Genomic DNA, 17,150 nt, shown 5'->3' with positions numbered 1-17,150 from the left:
CTGAGGAGGCAACGCTGGAGAAACCATAGAGAATGATAGAGGCCTCTAGTGGCCAAAAGGCAATTTTAGTATGGGGAGCGCCATTGAGGGCTTCCACCATTTTAATGTAGTCAACTGGGTGGGACTTCCAACTTCATTGGCTGATCCCTCCTGGCGACCCTGTTGGAGTCATGTCCAACCGAGTTATCAGGAGGGGTCAGCCAATCATGAGGAAGAAAAATGACTACTTCAGAATGGAGATGGCCTGAATGGCGCTGGCCATGCAGTCACAGACACTATAATGGCACAGATACAAAGATGAATCCTCTATCTATCTCTATGGGAGATTCACATGGCTTTGACACAGCTATGACCAGAAGTGACTTTTCCGTAGCAGGTTAGGAGAATTTACGCAGCAGGTTAGGATTATTATCATAGCAGGGTTAGCGAAAATACTCTTCTAACCTGCTACGAAATCACTTCCGGTCCAAGCTGTATTGAAGTGGCGTGAAAAGAGTTTGTCCCGGCAGCTCTGAGGTCTCTCATTTTTTGTCTTGAAATTAGACAATTAATTTTCACTTTGGACACATTATGGAGAATATAATCTCTCGGGGACAGATTCTGTGTGTAAATCACACAGCTGACCAAATTACGCAAAATCTTTGCTCTGTGTTAACCGAGATTAGGAAGAATACCAAGAGACGTTCAGCCTACATTATTACTGCATGTACTTTCCAAAGTGGGATATTTTCTAGGGGAAACAGTTGCTCTAGAGTTGGCAGGACATTTCCACACCTACTGTGGACTGTTTAAAATAAGCGCATTATCTCGTCCCATAGATAAGAGGTTTCCATAAGGCTTGGTGAAGAGGAGCTCTTCATGGTTTCTGAGACTGTCACCCCCTCATAAGATTTGCTCCTTTTGGGATAATTCAGTGTGGCTTCCACACTCCCACACCAGGCTTTGGAAAAGCCTACCGTTGGCTTTTATTCTGTTATTTTTTTGTTACATAACACCTCAGCTATAGAATGTGTCCCACTTGTGTAAATAATATAATTCTTCTGTTTTTCAGCTGTCTTCAAATCTGATCAGCAAGCCCTTTCTTTACCATGTATTTGTTTTTATTGTTTGATTCCACATCACAGATGCATATGTTGTTTATGTAAAGCTCCAGCAAGTCCTTTCAATACCAACCAGTCTGTCCCACAACCAGCCCTTTCAATACCAACCAGTCTGTCCCACAACCAGCCCTTTCAATACCAACCAGTCTGTCCAACAACCAGCCCTTTCAATACCAACCAGTCTGTCCCAAAGCAAGCCCTTTCAATACCAACCAGTCTGTCCCACAATAAGCCCTTTCAATACCAACCAGTCTGTCCCACAACCAGCCCTTTCAATACCAACCAGTATGTCCCACAGCAAGCCCTTTCAATACCAACCAGTCTTTCCCACAGCAAGCACTTTCAATACCAACCAGTCTTTCACACAGCAAGCCCTTTCAATACCAACCAGTCTTTCACACAGTAAGCCCTTTCAATACCAACCAGTCTGTCCCACAGCAAGCCCTTTCAATACCAACCAGTCTTTCACACAGCAAGCCCTTTCAATACCAACCAGTCTGTCCCACAACCAGCCCTTTCAATACCAACCAGTCTGTCCCACAGCAAGCCTTTTCAATACCATCCAGTCTGTCCCACAGCAAGCCCTTTCAATACCAACCAGTCTGTCCCACAACCAGCCCTTTCAATACCAACCAGTCTGTCCCACAACCAGCCCTTTCAATACCAACCAGTCTGTCCCAAAGCAAGCCCTTTCAATACCAACCAGTCTGTCCCACAACAAGCCCTTTCAATACCAACCAGTCTGTCCCACAACCAGCCCTTTCAATACCAACCATTATGTCCCACAACAAGCCCTTTCAATACCAACCAGTCTATCCCACAGCAAGCCCTTTCAATACCAACCAGTCTGTCCCACAACCAGCCCTTTCAATACCAACCAGTCTGTCCCACAACCAGCCCTTTCAATACCAACCAGTCTGTCCCAAAGCAAGCCCTTTCAATACCAACCAGTCTGTCCCACAACAAGCCCTTTCAATACCAACCAGTCTGTCCCACAACCAGCCCTTTCAATACCAACCATTATGTCCCACAACAAGCCCTTTCAATACCAACCAGTCTATCCCACAGCAAGCCCTTTCAATACCAACCAGTCTGTCCCACAGCCCCTTGGCATCAATATTTTCCCCTAATTGATATCAACATGCGCCCATCAAGAATCGGACTCTTAGAACTGCTAAATCCCCATGGATTGATGATGAATTGAAAAACTGTATGGCTGAGATGGAAAAGCAAATAAGTCTGACAACACAGCAGACTGGCAAACATTGAGAAATCACTTAGCTAAAGAAGAAGAAACTTTACTATGGATAAAGATACATGATACAGTATAAAGAATGATAGCAAAAAGCTCTGGAGTTACTTTAAATGAAATTCTAGGCAAAAAAGCGAACTCGGCTCCATCCTTCATTGAGGCAGAAACTATCCCTAACCCTAGCTACAGTTGAAGTCGGAAGTTTACATACACTTAGGTTGGAGTCATTAAAACTCGTTTTTAAACCACTCCACACATTTCTTGTTAACAAACTATAGTTTTGGCAAGTCAGTTAGGACATCTACTTTGTGCATGACACAAGTCATTTTCCAACAATTGTTTACAGACATATTATTTCACTTATAATTCACTGTATCACAATTCCAGTGGGTCAGAAGTTTACATTCATTAAGTTGACTGTGCCTTTAAATAGCTTGGAAAATTCCAGAAAATTATGTCATTGCTTTAGAAGCTTCTGATAGGCTAATTTACATAATGAGTCATTGGAAGTGTACCTTTGGATGTATTTCAAGGCCTACCTTCAAACTCAGTTCCTCTTTGCTTGACATCACGGGAAAATCAAAAGAAATCAGCCAAGACCTCAGAAAAGAAATTGTAGACCTCCACAAGTCTGGTTCATCCTTGGGAGGAATTTCCAAACGCCTGAATGTACCACGTTCATCTGTACAAACAATAGTACGTAAGTATAAACACCATGGGACCACGCAGCCATCATACCGCTCAGGAAGGAGACACGTTTTGTCTCCTAGAGATTAACATACTTGCGAAAAAAGCAAATCAATCCCAGAACAACAGCAAAGGACCTTGTGAAGATGCTGGAGGAAACAGGTACAAAAGTATCTATATCCACAGTAAAACGAGTCCTATATCGACATAACCTGAAAGGCCGCTCAGCAAGGAATAAGCCACTGCTCCAAAACCACCACAAAAAAGCCAGACTACGGTTTGCAACTACACATGGGGACAAAGATCGTACTTTTTGGAGAAATGTCCTCTGGTCTGATTAAACAAAAATAGAACTGTTTGGCCATAATGACCATTGTTATGTTTGGAGGAAAAAGGGGGTTTTGCAAGCCGAAGAGCACCATCCCAACCGTGAAGCATGGGGGTGGCAGCATCATGCTGTGGGGGTGCTTTGCTGCAGGAGGGACTGGTGCACTTCACAAAATAGATGGCATCATGATGAAGGAAAATGATGTGGATAGATTGAAGCAACATCTCAAGACATCAGTCAGGAAGTTAAAGCTTGGTCGCAAATTGGTCTTCAAATTGGACAATGACCACAAGCATACTTCCAAAGTTGTGGCAAAATGGCTTAAGGACAACAAAGTCAAGGTATTGGAGTGGCCATCACAAAGCCCTGACCTCAATCCTATATAAAATGTGTGGGCAGAACTGAAAAAGCGTGTGCGAGCAAGGAGGCCTACAAACCTGACTCAGTTACACCAGCTCTGTCAGGAGGAATGGGCCAAAATTCACCCAACTTATTGTGGGAAGCTTGTGGAAAGCTACCCGAAAAGTTTGACCCAAGTTAAACAATTTAAAGGCAATGCTACCAAATACTAATTGAGTGTATGTAAACTTCTGACCCACTGGGAATGTGATGAAAGAAATAAAAGCTGAAATAAATCATTCTCTCTACTATTATTTTGACATTTCTCATTCTTAAAAAAAGTGGTGATCCTAACTGACCTAAAACAGGGAATTTTTACTAGAAATATATGTCAGGAATTGTGAAAAACAGAGTTTAAATATATTTGACTAAGGTGCATGTAAACTTCCGACTAAACTGTACATCATATCTTAAAAATGGGTTTCAGATGAAATTATAAAGAGTTTATTAAATACTAACGTGTCCATTTCATCAATCCCTGTAACTGGGTTACCAACCAGGAGAAGACAAAACATTATAATCCTACACTCTTAGAAAAAAAGGTGCTATCTAGAACCTAAATGGGATCTGCGGCTGTCCCATAGGAGAACTCTTTAATGAGCCCTATTTGATTCCAGTTCTCTCCTCCTCTCCTCTCCTCTCCTCTCCTCTCCTCTCCTCTCCTCTCCTCTCCTCTCCCTCTCCTCTCCTCTCCCTCTCCTCTCCCTCTCCTCTCCCTCTCCTCCCCCTCTCTCCTCTCCTCTCCTCTCCTCTCCTCTCCTCTCCTCTCCTCTCCTCTCCTCTCCTCTCCTCTCCTCTCCTCTCCTCTCCTCTCCTCTCCTCTCCTCTCCTCTCCTCTCTCCTCTCCTCTCCTCTCCTCTCCTCTCCTCTCGAGTTTAAATGTATTTGGCTAAGGTGTATGTAAACTTCCGACTTCCACACCCTGTCACACCGACTTCCGACTGTCACACCCTAGCTCAACCGTAACACCAGTGGTAATCTATTCCTGAGAGAGGTGAGGGGGAAGGGGGGTACAGTTGATGAGAGGTGACGTGTAGGTACCCTAAAAAATTTTTTATTGGTGACAAGATTAGCAAATTTAGGCATGACATGCAAACAACAAATGCTGAGCCTTCAAGCACTGTAGTTTTGAGTTCCGCAAAGCAGTTGTGGAAGAGGTAAAAAAGGTGTTGCTATCTATAAATAAGTTGAATGTGGTGTACCGCAGGGCAGCCAGCTTGGGGCATTATTGTTTTCAGTTTTTTCTGTTTGACCTTCAACTGACAATGAATAAAGCCTGCAACAGTATACACGTCAGCTACGACAGCAAAATAAATGACTGACACCCAGTTTTAGAATGGTAACTAGCAATAGGCTGGTGATAAAAACACTATATATACAAAAGTATGTGGATACCCCTTCAAATGAGTGGATTCGGCTATTTCAGCCACACTCGTTGCTGACAGGTGTATAAAATCGAGCACACACCCATGCAATCTCCATAGACAAACATTGGCAGTAGAATGGCCTTACTGAAGAGCTCAGTGACTTTCAATGTGGCACTGTCATAAGATGTCACCTTTCCAACAAGTCAGTTCCTCAAATTTCTGCCCTGCTAGAGCTGCCCCGGTCAACTGTAAGTGCTGTTATTGTGAAGTGGAAAGGACTAGGAGCAACAATGGCTCACACAAGCTCACAGGCCACACAAGCTCACAGGCCATACAGGACCGCTATTGCTGAAGTGCGTAGCACGTAAAAATCGTCTGTCCTCGGTTGCAACACTCATTACCATGTTCCAAATTGCCTCTGGAAGCAACGTCAGCACAATAACTGTTTGTCAGGAGCTTCATGAAATGGGTTTCCATGGCCGAGCAGCCGCACACAAGCCTAAGATCACGATGTGCAATTTCAAGCGTCGGCTGGAGTGGTGTAAAGCTCGACCGCCATTGGTATTTGGTATTTGTTTGTATTTTTGTAGGATCCCCATTAGCTGCTGCAAAAGATGCAGCTACTCTTCCTGGGGTCCACACAGAACATGACACATGACATTATACAGAACATTAATACACAAGAACAGCTCTAGGACAGAACAGAACTACATACATTTCAAAATGGCACACATAACCTACATATCAATACATACACACAAAATATCTAGGTCAAATAAGGGGAGAGGCGTTGTGCCATGAGGTGTTGCTTTATATGTTTTTTGAAACCAGGCTTGCTGTTCATTTGAGCAATATGATATTTTTTATTTTATTTTATTTTTTATTTTATTTATTTTTTATTTCACCTTTATTTAACCAGGTAAGCCAGTTGAGAACAGGTTCTCATTTACAACTGCGACCTGGCCAAGATAAAGCAAAGTAGTGCAATAAAAACAACACAGAGTTACATATGGGGTAAAAAACATAAAGTCAGAAATACATGATATGTAAGGGAGTTCCATGCAATAATGGCTCTCTATAATACTGTAAGTTTTCTTGAATTTGTTCTGGATTTGGGGACTGTGAAAAGACCCTTGGTGGCAGGTCTGGTGGGGTAAGTGTGTGTCAGAGTTGTGCGTAAGTTGACTATGCAAAACAATAATTTTTCAACACAACGTTTCTTATAAAAATAAGAAGTGATGCAGTCAGTCTCTCCTCAACTCTTAGCCAAGAGAGACTGGCATGCATACAGTGAGGGAAAAAAGTATTTGACCCCCTGCTGATTTTGTACATTTGCCCACTGACAAAGACATGATCTGTCTATAATTTTAATGGTAGGTTTATTTGAACAGTGAGAGACAGAATAACAACCAAAAAATCCAGAAAAACCCATGTCAAAAATGTTATAAATTGATTTGCATTTTAATGAGGGAAATAAGTATTTGACCCCTCTGCAAAACATGACTTAGTACTTGGTGGCAAAACCCTTGTTGGCAATCACAGAGGTCAGACGTTTCTTGTAGTTGGCCACCAGGTTTGCACACATATCAGGAGAAATTTTGTCCCACTCCTCTTTGCAGATCTTCTCCAAGTCATTAAGGTTTTGAGGCTGACATTTGGCAACTTGAACCTTCAGCTCCCTCCACATATTTTCTATGGGATTAAGGTCAGGAGGCTGGCTAGGCCACTCCAGGACCTTAATGTGCTTCTTCTTGAGCCACTCCTTTGTTGCTTGCCCGTGTTTTGGGTCATTGTCATGCTGGAATACCCATCCACGACCCATTTTCAATGCCCTGGCTGAGGGAAGGAGGTTCTCACCCAAGATTTGACGGTACATGGCCCCGTCCATCGTCCCTTTGATGCGGTGAAGTTGTCCTGTCCCCTAAACAGAAAAACACCCCCAAAGCATAATGTTTCCACCTCCATGTTTGACGGTGGGGATGGTGTTCTTGGGGTCATAGGCAGCATTCCTCCTCCTCCAAACACGGCGAGTTGAGTTGATGCCAAAGAGCCCCATTTTGGTCTCATCTGACCACAACACTTTCACCCAGTTTCTCCTCTGAATCATTCAGATGTTCATTGGCAAACTTCAGACGGCCCTGTATATGTGCTTTCTTGAGCAGGGGGACCTTGCGGGCGCTGCAGGATTTTAGTCCTTCATGGTGTAGTGTGTTACCAATTGTTTTCTTGGTGACTATGGTCCCAGCTGCCTTGAGATCATTGACAAGATCCTCCAGTGTAGTTCTAGGCTGATTCCTCACCGTTCTCATGATCATTGCAACTCCACGAGGTGAGATCTTGCATGAAGCCCCAGGCCGAGGGAGATTGACAGTGTTTTGTGTTTCTTCCATTTGCGAATAATCGCAACAACTGTTGTCACCTTCTCACCAAGCTGTTGGCGATGGTCTTGTAGCCCATTCCAGCCTTGTGTAGGTCTACAATCTTGTCCCTGACATCCTTGGAGAGCTCTTTGGTCTTGGTCATGGTGGAGAGTTTGGAATCTGATTGATTGATTGCTTCTGTGGACAGGTGTCTTTTATACAAGTAACAAACTGAGATTAGGAGCGCTCCCTTTAAGAGTGTGCTCCTAATCTCAGTTCGTTACCTGTATAAAAGACACCTGGGAGCCAGAAATCTTTCTGAATGAGAGGGGGTCAAATACTTATTTCCCTCATTAAAATGCAAATCAATTTATAACATTTTTGACATGCGTTTTTCTGGATTTTTTTGTTGTTATTCTGTCTCTCACTGTTCAAATAAACCTACCATTAAAATGATAGACTGATCATTTCTTTGTCAGTGGGCAAACGTACAAAATCAGCAGGGGATCAAATACTTTTTTCCCTCACTGTATTATCATATCGATGTGTCCTGACCTTCAAAGAATCACTGCATCTTGTTATAAACAGGTCTATGGGGACTCAGTACACACAAAACATGCTGAAAAGCTGCTGTGTTCAATATACATGTAAACAGGTGAAATATCCCGACCTATGGTTTGCAATGCTCCCTGGTAAGAGATAGAGCCTGCTAGAAGCGTCCTATGGCTTCAGGCTATTCGGCGCGGGAGAGCGGGAAATTCTGGCGACCCAGTGTCCAAGTAAGCAACATGTAAGTGTGTGTGGAAAACATTTAATCACAGGTAAGACATTTAAGTCTGTGTGGAGATGTATGCTCAATACAGAATTATAACCAATGCAAAATGATAACCAACTCATCGCAGCTCTGCCACAATAAGGGAAAAGGCAATTACTTAAAGAATGAATTTGTTTGTCTGCCACCAATAAAACATCATAAATGGCTTAAAATGACTAATATAAATCTGAAAATGTATCAGTTCCACTTAACGTCAAGAGGGTTGACGACTATGCCACATAAAATTCAAGATAGCTGGGAACAGATTTTCGATGTCCCAATACCATTGCAACGGGTTTATGACTGATATACAAAACAATTGATGCATAAATTAGTTATTTTCAATTTAAGTTATTTTATCAAATTCTCACTACAAAAATAATGCTCAGTATATGGGGTATCAACAGCGGAAAGCGAATCAATAGAGCATCTATTTTGACTTGTTTTTTTATATAATATCAGCGTGTGGTTAGACCTGCATTGTTGGGGGATTTGAAGGACAACAGTCAGTCAATAGGTAATATCATTGTGCTCTTTGGAAAAATGCTGGCGACAATCTCGGCAGAAATGTTGAAGATGGTGACAAGTGTATAAAATTGAGCAGTATATTAAGTGTCTGGTAGCAGCAGTTGTGATGTGTGTAGCATGAATGTATGTGTGTGTGTTTGCGTGTATGTCTGTGTGGGTGTGTGCATGTGTGCTATGGTACGGAGAATCAGAGAAGGTGGCCAGTCCAGTTCAAGTCTGATGTATATAGAAACTGTCTCGAAGCATGTTGGTATCAGATTTCATGCTCTGATACGGTCTGCCCGACGGTATGGGATAGATGAGTTCGTGGCTGGGGTGTGTGGGGTCCATGATAATGCTACGTGCCTTCCTCAGGCAGTAGATGTCCTAGATTGGTTGGAGCACGGTCCCAACCCATCTTCACCACCCGCAGGACGGAGTAATTCCCATACCAGTCCATGATGCAACCGGTCGGGACGCTCTCGATAGTGCAGCGGTAGTACTGGACCCGAGGCAGCATGCAGAATTTCTTCAGCCACCTTAGGAATTAGAGACGCTGTTGTCATGTTGGTCCATGACAAATTCACAGCGATGTGGACGCCAAGGAACTTAAAACTCGTGACTCTCTCTACTGCAGTCCCGTTGATGTGGATCGGGGTATGTTCCCTCTGCTTCCTGAAGTGAACAATCAACTCCTTTATTTTGCTGACGTTGAGGGAGAGGTTGTTCTCATGACACTACAATGCCAGTTCACATAGCTGCTCCCTATAGGCTGACTCGTCATTGTTGGTTATCAGGCCTACAACCGTGGTGTCGTCAGCAATCTTGATGGAGTTGGTGTTGTGCAAAGCCACGCAGTCATGGGTAAACAGGGAGTACAGCAGAGGACTGAGGACACACCCCTGGGGGTCACCGGTGTTGAGTCAGTGTCTCATTAAAACAGGTGGGGACTACAGCCTGGGACAGGTACAGGTTGAAGATGTCCGAGAAGATGCCCGCCAGCTGGTCAGCACACACTCTGAGGATGCGTCCAGGGATGCCATCTGGGTTGGCGGTTTTGTGAGTATTCGGTCTTGAGATTTTCTTCACGTCTGACTCGGAGAGTGAAAGCACCTGGTTGTCCGAAGCAGCAAGAGTCTTCCTGGTTGACTTGGTATTGTCTGCTTCGAAGCGAGCATAGAATGTGTTAAGCTCTTCTGATCGGGAGGTTTTGGTGGGCATCGCACAGCTGGATTGGCCTTTGCAGTCTGTGATAGTCTGTAGTCCTTGCCACATGCGACGCAAGTCTATTGTCAAACATCAATTCAAGTTTGAGTCTGTATTGTCTTCTTGCATCCCTAATGGTTTTGAGGAGCTCGTACCTGCTTGCCTTGTACGCGTTCAACACCACCAAGACATTGTGGTTCCTTCTGCGGACATTGAATGCTGCAGAACGGCCTCTCAGCATTGTACAGATATCTACGTTCATCCAGGGTTTTTGGTTGGGCTACGACCTAATTATTATTTTGGGTATATCAACACATTTCCTAATGAAGCCTGTGACTGGCAATGTATATTCCTTAATGTTGATGGGTATTCTCCAAACAATCCTGCAGCATTGAGCCTGCATCTGTCCAGTGCCTCACTATTCGCTGTGCTGGTGGCTCCCTCGAGTTGCTGCTTGTAGGAACAGAGACGTGATCTGATTGGCCGAAGTGGGGACGGCTTTGTACTTGTCATGGATGTTTGCTCCTACATGGTCAATCCCGCTGGATCCTCTTGATGGGCAGGATACACGGCAGTGATATTTTGGGAACATTTGTATTGAGGCTCCTAGCGCTGTCAGAGATAGAGAAAGGAGGAGATAGGAATCCAATTGGGCAATGAATGGAGAAAGGTCTAACACCCCACCCAGCACACTGTAGACTAATCACATTCACCTTGTCATGTTGCGTCACACGGTTGCTAAACTAATCACGTAATCCCTTCTCAAAGTCCAGAAACCTGCCTATTTTCCTCGAGAGTACGTAATGTAACATTTCTAAATCTGTACGATACTATTGAACATCTCGGATTACAGTTGCAATGTACTTCTTGTTCACAAAATTCATGCTAATGTTGGGTTTTTGAACTAGCGCCCAATTGACTCCTATTCACTCCTTGGAGAACCCTCCTTGTTCCAGAATCACCCAGCATGCACTGCGCAGACCATTGACGACACATGGGCAACATATAGAATGGGTGTTAATACGATTACAATGGAGTTGCACATCTCTTCAAAAGTATCTCTGGCACTGTCCCACACATTTCTGCAACTACCAATATTGGATGCCATCTGCTGAAAAACCAAAAGGGACACAGATACAGTGTCCTTTGCCCCTGCCTGCAGAGCACTGCTTTGCTGCAGTTTCATAAAACATTATGGTGAGGGAAGTAGATAGCTAATGTAATCAACCCAACGCTCACGTGGCACTACCGGGTGGTGATTATCCTCGCCTTAACGTTAAAATAACTGCGGAAAAGCAGGACAATGCCAGTGTCCTAGCTAGCTAGCAACCTCAAGGTTAGAGAGCGCAGCTTGTAATACTTGTAACATGTAGTGGGCGTGGCATGTAGCAAACGCAGTCTGCAGATAGTCGACCAAATTCACAGAAATATGTAGTAGATCTGTCCCTCATTCAAAGCAGTGCATCTGTTTTTCACCATTTCTACAGTTTTGAACACTGGCGTCAAAGAGCTGAATATACTGGTATTTGTTATGAAAATGTATTTCACAGCGGTTTAGAGGGTACAACACAATACTTGTTTTGTAAAACTGAAATTAGGCAAACCAGAATTACAGCAACCAGGAAATGGTGGCGTGATCTGCGTAGTGCAGCTTTGTCTATTATACCATAATTAATATGTCCTGTGGGACTGTCGTTGTGGTGCTGTGCTCAACCCCAACAAAAGCTTCATTATACACCGCACGCTAACATTTGTTTCACGACCTCATCAAGTCTACACACTGTATTAAAACTTCTTAGCCGTCAGTGTCCACATTGTGACCAGAATATTTGGTGCCGTGTGGCAATGACTGTCAATTTAATATGATAAAGACCATTAGGACTACTAAGGTCATAAGTCACTGGTGCTACCTGCCAATGATTTTAGAGGCAGGTATAATTGATTTGACCGTCCAGATCAGTTCACACTTGATAGAGATCCAGACAAAATGCGTGCTTGACTACAGCCGGAGGTGGTCAGGAAGATCTGATCACAATGAGTATTTTACTAGTCTACAACTGTGGGCAGAGAATATGGACGTCAAGACAAAGAACACATGATAGCGGCAGGTGTAAATGGGTCTTCAGTGAACAGTGTAAGAGAGAATACAGGACACATGTTCAGTAATATTGGTGTGACAGTAGACATTTAGTAATATAGAACTAAAGACACCAAGTCTTGGATTCATGCTGCTTAGTTTAATTCAGACTAACCACCACAGTTCAGAATTGTTTAAGAAACGCTTTTGCACAAAAGGCACAGGTTTACAATGATTTGAAGTTGATTTTGGGGGTTGGAGGAAAATAAACTGATCCACTCGATGAAGAAATCCCAGAAGCCTTTAGGTTCATCAGGGAAGATATCCTGCAAGACAAACAGTCAGCACCAGCATTCAAGTTCCCAGTCATGTGTGCGAGCATGTATATAACTCACATTTAGTCACAGGTGTAAGCCACCTCCAGGTACTTATAGGTTCCGACACAGGGGTCTCCAAACACGGAGTTGGATGCCTGGACGACACACTGGCTCTTCCCATCACACCTGTGTGTTTAAAATACAAGTAGAGGTTAAAATTACAGCCAATGAGTGTACAGGTAAATACACACCGTTGGTTACCGTACCTTTCTGCCATCTTACTGGTGGTGGATTGGCTGAGGCAGTTGGTGTTGGTGAGTTGGTTATCGGGGCGCCCAATGGAACACACGTTGCGTTGACGACGACCATAGTTGGCACTCTGGATATGGATCTTACCTCGATCTGAGGGAGACGAGGAGGAGGAAGAGATAGATGAAGAAAAGGCAGAAGGCCAAGGCTGGGTGTTTGTGTGGGCTAGAGACTAATATACACAACACCACATGAGAGCGGAGAGGATACCGTACTGTAGTGTTGACCTGCTTACCACATTGTAGTTGAGAATCAGATCCTTCACATATGATGCTGCTTACTGCAAGGACAAAACAGGAGTTACACCACACTGGCCTGACAAATAAAGGCATACTATGGCTTGGTGAAGTGTTAGTGATGGGCACTAATAGGGAACGTTGATTAATTAATGTTTAGGCATAAACAGAGTTGTAGAAAGTTAAATGCATTATCTTCAACCGTTACACTGTGGTTTAAGCTCCTTATGAGACGTCGTCATCTCAAACTGCTCAGAATGTGAAAGTAAGCTGGTTTAGCTAGTCGTACCGCTAGACCAGATCTATATTTCTATACAATTTGTGCCTGTGCCGTCTGAATAGCTATAAACGAGATTTGAGCTAGCTAACGTTGGCTGAAACAGATGTTCACTGTTACACAAGATTAAGTGCGCGCAAGCATCAACTAAGCCACAATGTAAAGGAGACCTGTGTGGTACGACTACCCATCCTTCTTACCATGTGCTAACTGGCTAATTGAGTTAGATATGTACATATAACTAGGAATAAAGTGACTGGGAGTGGGGGGGGAGGGGTAGAAGACTGCTGGTTCCAGACTTGGTGCCGCGGTACCACTTGCCATGCAGTAGCAGACAGTAGGACTTGGGTGGATGGAGTCATTGAAAATGTAGGGCCTTCCGACAACGCATGGTATAGGAGGTCCTGATGGCAGGGAGCGTGGCCTCAGTGATTTACTGGGCTGTAGGCACTGCCCTCTGTAGCGCCTTGCGGTCGGATGCCAAGCAGTTGCCATACCTAGTGGTGATACAGCCAGTCAAAATGCTCACAATGGTGCAGCTGTAGAACTGAGGATCGGAGGGCCAATACCAAATATTTTTAGCCTCCTGGGCAGGTTGGAGAAGAGGCATTGTCGTGCACTTAATACTACTACTGGTGCATGGACCATGATGGATTCTTAGTGATGCGGACATTGAAGCTCACAAAATGCTCCACTACAGCACAGTCGATGAAAATGGGGGCGTGGTCGGCCCTCTGTTTCCTGTAGTCCACAATCATCTTCTTCGTCGACGTTAAGTGAGAGGTTGTCATTCTGGCGCCACACTGCCAGGTCTCTGATCTCCCAATAAGCTATGCTAGCGAAAGTTGTTGCCAGCTACTTTGTTCCATAACCACCGTTTGTGGGCTAGCTAGGGTTAGTTAGGAATTGAGGGTGGTGTAAAAGTGGAGAATAGAAAAGGGCATGTATTAAAACACATGGTGGCCATAAAACAAAGTTCACAAGCTGGTCCCATTGGTGACCCAACCCATTCTATGGCTTTGCTAGCCATCAGCAGAGTGCGCTCTTTCACCGAAGTATTAAACAATATCCCAACATGCCTCAGTCATACAGATATTCAATTTAACGATATTGGTGCCCACCACCAAGTATTATTAGCACAGACTGACTTGCTACTTGCTGTTGGACACAGGAGTATTCGGTGTCCAGGTACTTAAAGGTTCCGACACAGGGGTCTCCAAAAACAGAATTGGATGCCGGGACGACACACTGGCTCTTCCCGTCACACCTGTGTGTCAAAGACAGGTAGTGGTTATGGCTGCAGCCAATGGGTGTCTACAGGTAAATACACACCACAGGTTCCAGTACCTTGCTGCCATCTTCCTGGTGGTGGATTTTCTGAGGCAGTTGGTGTTGGCGAGTTGGTTAGCGGGGCGCCCAATGGAACACACGTTGCGTTGACGACGACCATAGTTGGCACGCTCGATATGGATCTTACCTCTATCTGAGGAAGAGACGGACAACGAAAAGATGGATAAGGAACGAAGGAGAGGCAAGGGTGGGCATCTTTGGTGTAGGTAATCTACAGTATAAAACACAGGTGATAGCTGAGTATATACACTGTTCAGTAGTGTTGACTAGCTTACCACATTGTAGTAAAGCATCAGAGCCTTCACATGTGATGCTGCGTGCTGCCAGGACAAATAAACAGGAGTTACACACCACTCACATTAGCTTGGTGTAGTAGTATCATCATCATTATTACACACAGTACCTCCATCCGTTAGTGCACAGGAAGCTGCAACCAGCACTGAAACAACATCACACAGCAACAATCCACATCATATGCATTTGGACCGTGAAGCTAGAAATGAGCATTTGTCTCCATCCTGAAGCATTTGAGATATTCTAGTGTATTAAAGTAGTAAAGTTTAGCATTTGGTCTCATATTCCATGCATGCAGTGTGACTAAACTTGTTAGACGCATTTGTAGTTGGTTATAGATACTTTTTTGCCTAAAAGGAACTGAATGGTTAAGGTTGTCATTTTGAAGATTAAAATACTTCTCAACACGTCTACATACATGCGGATGCTACCTTGAATTAATAGTGATGTGTGAGGAAGTTAAAGGAACAAAGATTATACCCCATAAAAATACTAACCTCCCCAGTTATTGATAATGTGAGGGGTTGACATGTGCCCTTGTAGCCTGTCTCACTCATGCTTTCTTAATCATGGCATTAATTTAAAAGTGTTCAGAAAGATAATAACTCCAGCCACTATTGGGCAAAACATACACCAAAACACACTGCAAATGCAGCCAAAATACCTTGTAGAGTCACATGTTTGATGTAGTCATTGTGTGCTAGGAATATAGGACCAAATACTAATCTTTGGACTGCTGCAATATAGTATGGGAAAGGGTCCTGACACTTTTGACAAATTCACAAGGGGGCTCTAGATACAGTGCTTTTGTTTCTAGACGGTTAAACAGATATGTATTAAAATACCCTCCAATAAAGAGTTCTACCATCATCTCATGAAACATTCAAGCCCTGCAAAATGTCTATTCCCATACGATCAGTCTCCCTCTACATTTCCTGCTGTACTGTCAAATTATGGAAATACTGAACTTTAACTTAACGCATCATACTGTAGACCTCAAGTCATATGACACGTACTTCAAAAACTCTGAAATACAAATTTAAACATTTAGTGATATGTATTCTAACCTGCATCATATACATATGTTGAATACTCACAGAAAACCACCGTCAGTCTGAACATGATGCCAGGTACAAGCGTGGTAGTAGCAGATAAGATGAAACTGATGGTAACCTGACCTAATACACCTGGTATTTATGTTATGTGACATGTCTTAATTAACCCAGCTGTATCTATTTTGTGTCCAGGTGCACCTCATTGCAATCAGGGGCTGGGCTTTGCTGGTCTGTACCAGGCTTTTGGGTCAGTCTCATAGAGTTATCTAGAGGACTCTAGATGGCTAAAATCCATTTTGGCATGAACATTGCCATTGAGGGCTTCCACCAATTTAAAGTAGTCATCTGGGTGGGGCTTCCTGGTTAAGGAAGAATCACATGGGCCACGTTCAGTTGCAAAACCTTCTTGAGCGTTGCCGATATACCTTTCATGAATAGAGCCAACATATTTCCTTATTATTATTATTATTATTATTATTATTATTATGATTATGTCGGAGAGACATGTTTGTTCACCATAGCATATTTCTATCTGAACCTTCCAAAACGTTGCGACCTGCTGAACGCGCCCCATTATTCCATCCGGGTCATCAGGAGGGATCAGCCAATGAATTACACTCGTGAGCAAACATTGCATGACTGTAGGTGGCAGAAAATCTCCAACTTTGATTTTATACCTATGTGGCAGTGTGCACCTTTTAGTTTGTTTGCCAACTCATAGAAATAGTAGAAGAAGAAAATGGACTACTTTTAAATGCATATTGACTCAATATTATCTTTAATTTGATTTGATTTGATTGGAGCTGCCCGTGCGCTCACAGACTCCATAATGGGACACATATTAGATGATATACTGTATCTATCATTCTCTATGGTCAGATCCCCATGAGGTATACTTCTGGTGGCTGGGTGTCCTCTTCCTCACCTCACCACCATCTGGAGAGCCCTGTGGTTACAATTGCCATACCAGGCGGTGTTACAGCCCTACAGGATGCTCTCAATGGTGCAGCAGTAGAAGTTAATTTACATTTTAGTCATTTAGCAGATGCTGTTATCCAGAGCGACTTCCAATTAGTGAGTGCATTCATTTTTCATTCTGGCCCCCCGTGGGGTTCAGACCCAGGTCCCCGAGCTTAGTGAGGACATTGGAGGGCACTATGGCATTGAAGGCTGAGCTGTAGTCGATGAACTGCATTCTTACATAGGTATTCCTTT

The 17,150-nt window shown here is 43.6% G+C and overlaps 1 protein-coding gene across 2 annotated transcripts; it reads right to left on the bottom strand.

The window, feature by feature from the left end:
* Positions 1 to 12,242: 12,242 nt before the first annotated feature.
* LOC121577910 (L-rhamnose-binding lectin CSL3) lies at positions 12,243 to 16,051 on the bottom strand. 2 transcript variants are annotated; one of them, XM_041891898.2, is made up of 9 exons: positions 15,978 to 16,051; positions 14,990 to 15,025; positions 14,862 to 14,906; positions 14,584 to 14,719; positions 14,385 to 14,503; positions 12,959 to 13,003; positions 12,681 to 12,816; positions 12,493 to 12,600; positions 12,243 to 12,423 (listed from the first exon to the last, which is right to left on the bottom strand). In XM_041891898.2, exons 1-8 carry the CDS (start codon positions 16,000 to 16,002, stop codon positions 12,495 to 12,497), a joined length of 648 nt encoding a protein of 215 aa, XP_041747832.2. In that variant the 5' UTR covers positions 16,003 to 16,051; the 3' UTR covers positions 12,243 to 12,423; positions 12,493 to 12,494. The 2 variants fall into 2 exon arrangements, with proteins under 2 accessions (XP_041747832.2, XP_041747833.2); XM_041891899.2 differs by lacking the exon at positions 14,990 to 15,025 and having other exon boundaries at positions 15,978 to 16,037.
* Between the last annotated feature and the right edge of the window lie 1,099 nt (positions 16,052 to 17,150).

Source organism: Coregonus clupeaformis, chromosome 12 (assembly GCF_020615455.1).
Source record: "Coregonus clupeaformis isolate EN_2021a chromosome 12, ASM2061545v1, whole genome shotgun sequence".
Lineage (NCBI taxonomy): Eukaryota > Metazoa > Chordata > Actinopteri > Salmoniformes > Salmonidae > Coregonus > Coregonus clupeaformis.
This window is presented reverse-complemented; position numbering and strand designations above follow the sequence as displayed.

Excerpts from the sequence above, each read along its gene's own strand:
- LOC121577910 (XM_041891898.2), bottom strand. The coding sequence starts at position 16,002 with ATGTTCAGACTGACGGTGGTTTTCT. Across the intron at positions 12,817-12,958 it reads TGATTCTCAACTACAATGTG|ATCGAGGTAAGATCCATATC; the intron begins GTAAGCAGGTCA and ends CGTCTCCCTCAG. Across the intron at positions 12,601-12,680 it reads ACCAGTAAGATGGCAGAAAG|GTGTGATGGGAAGAGCCAGT; the intron begins GTACGGTAACCA and ends TTAAACACACAG.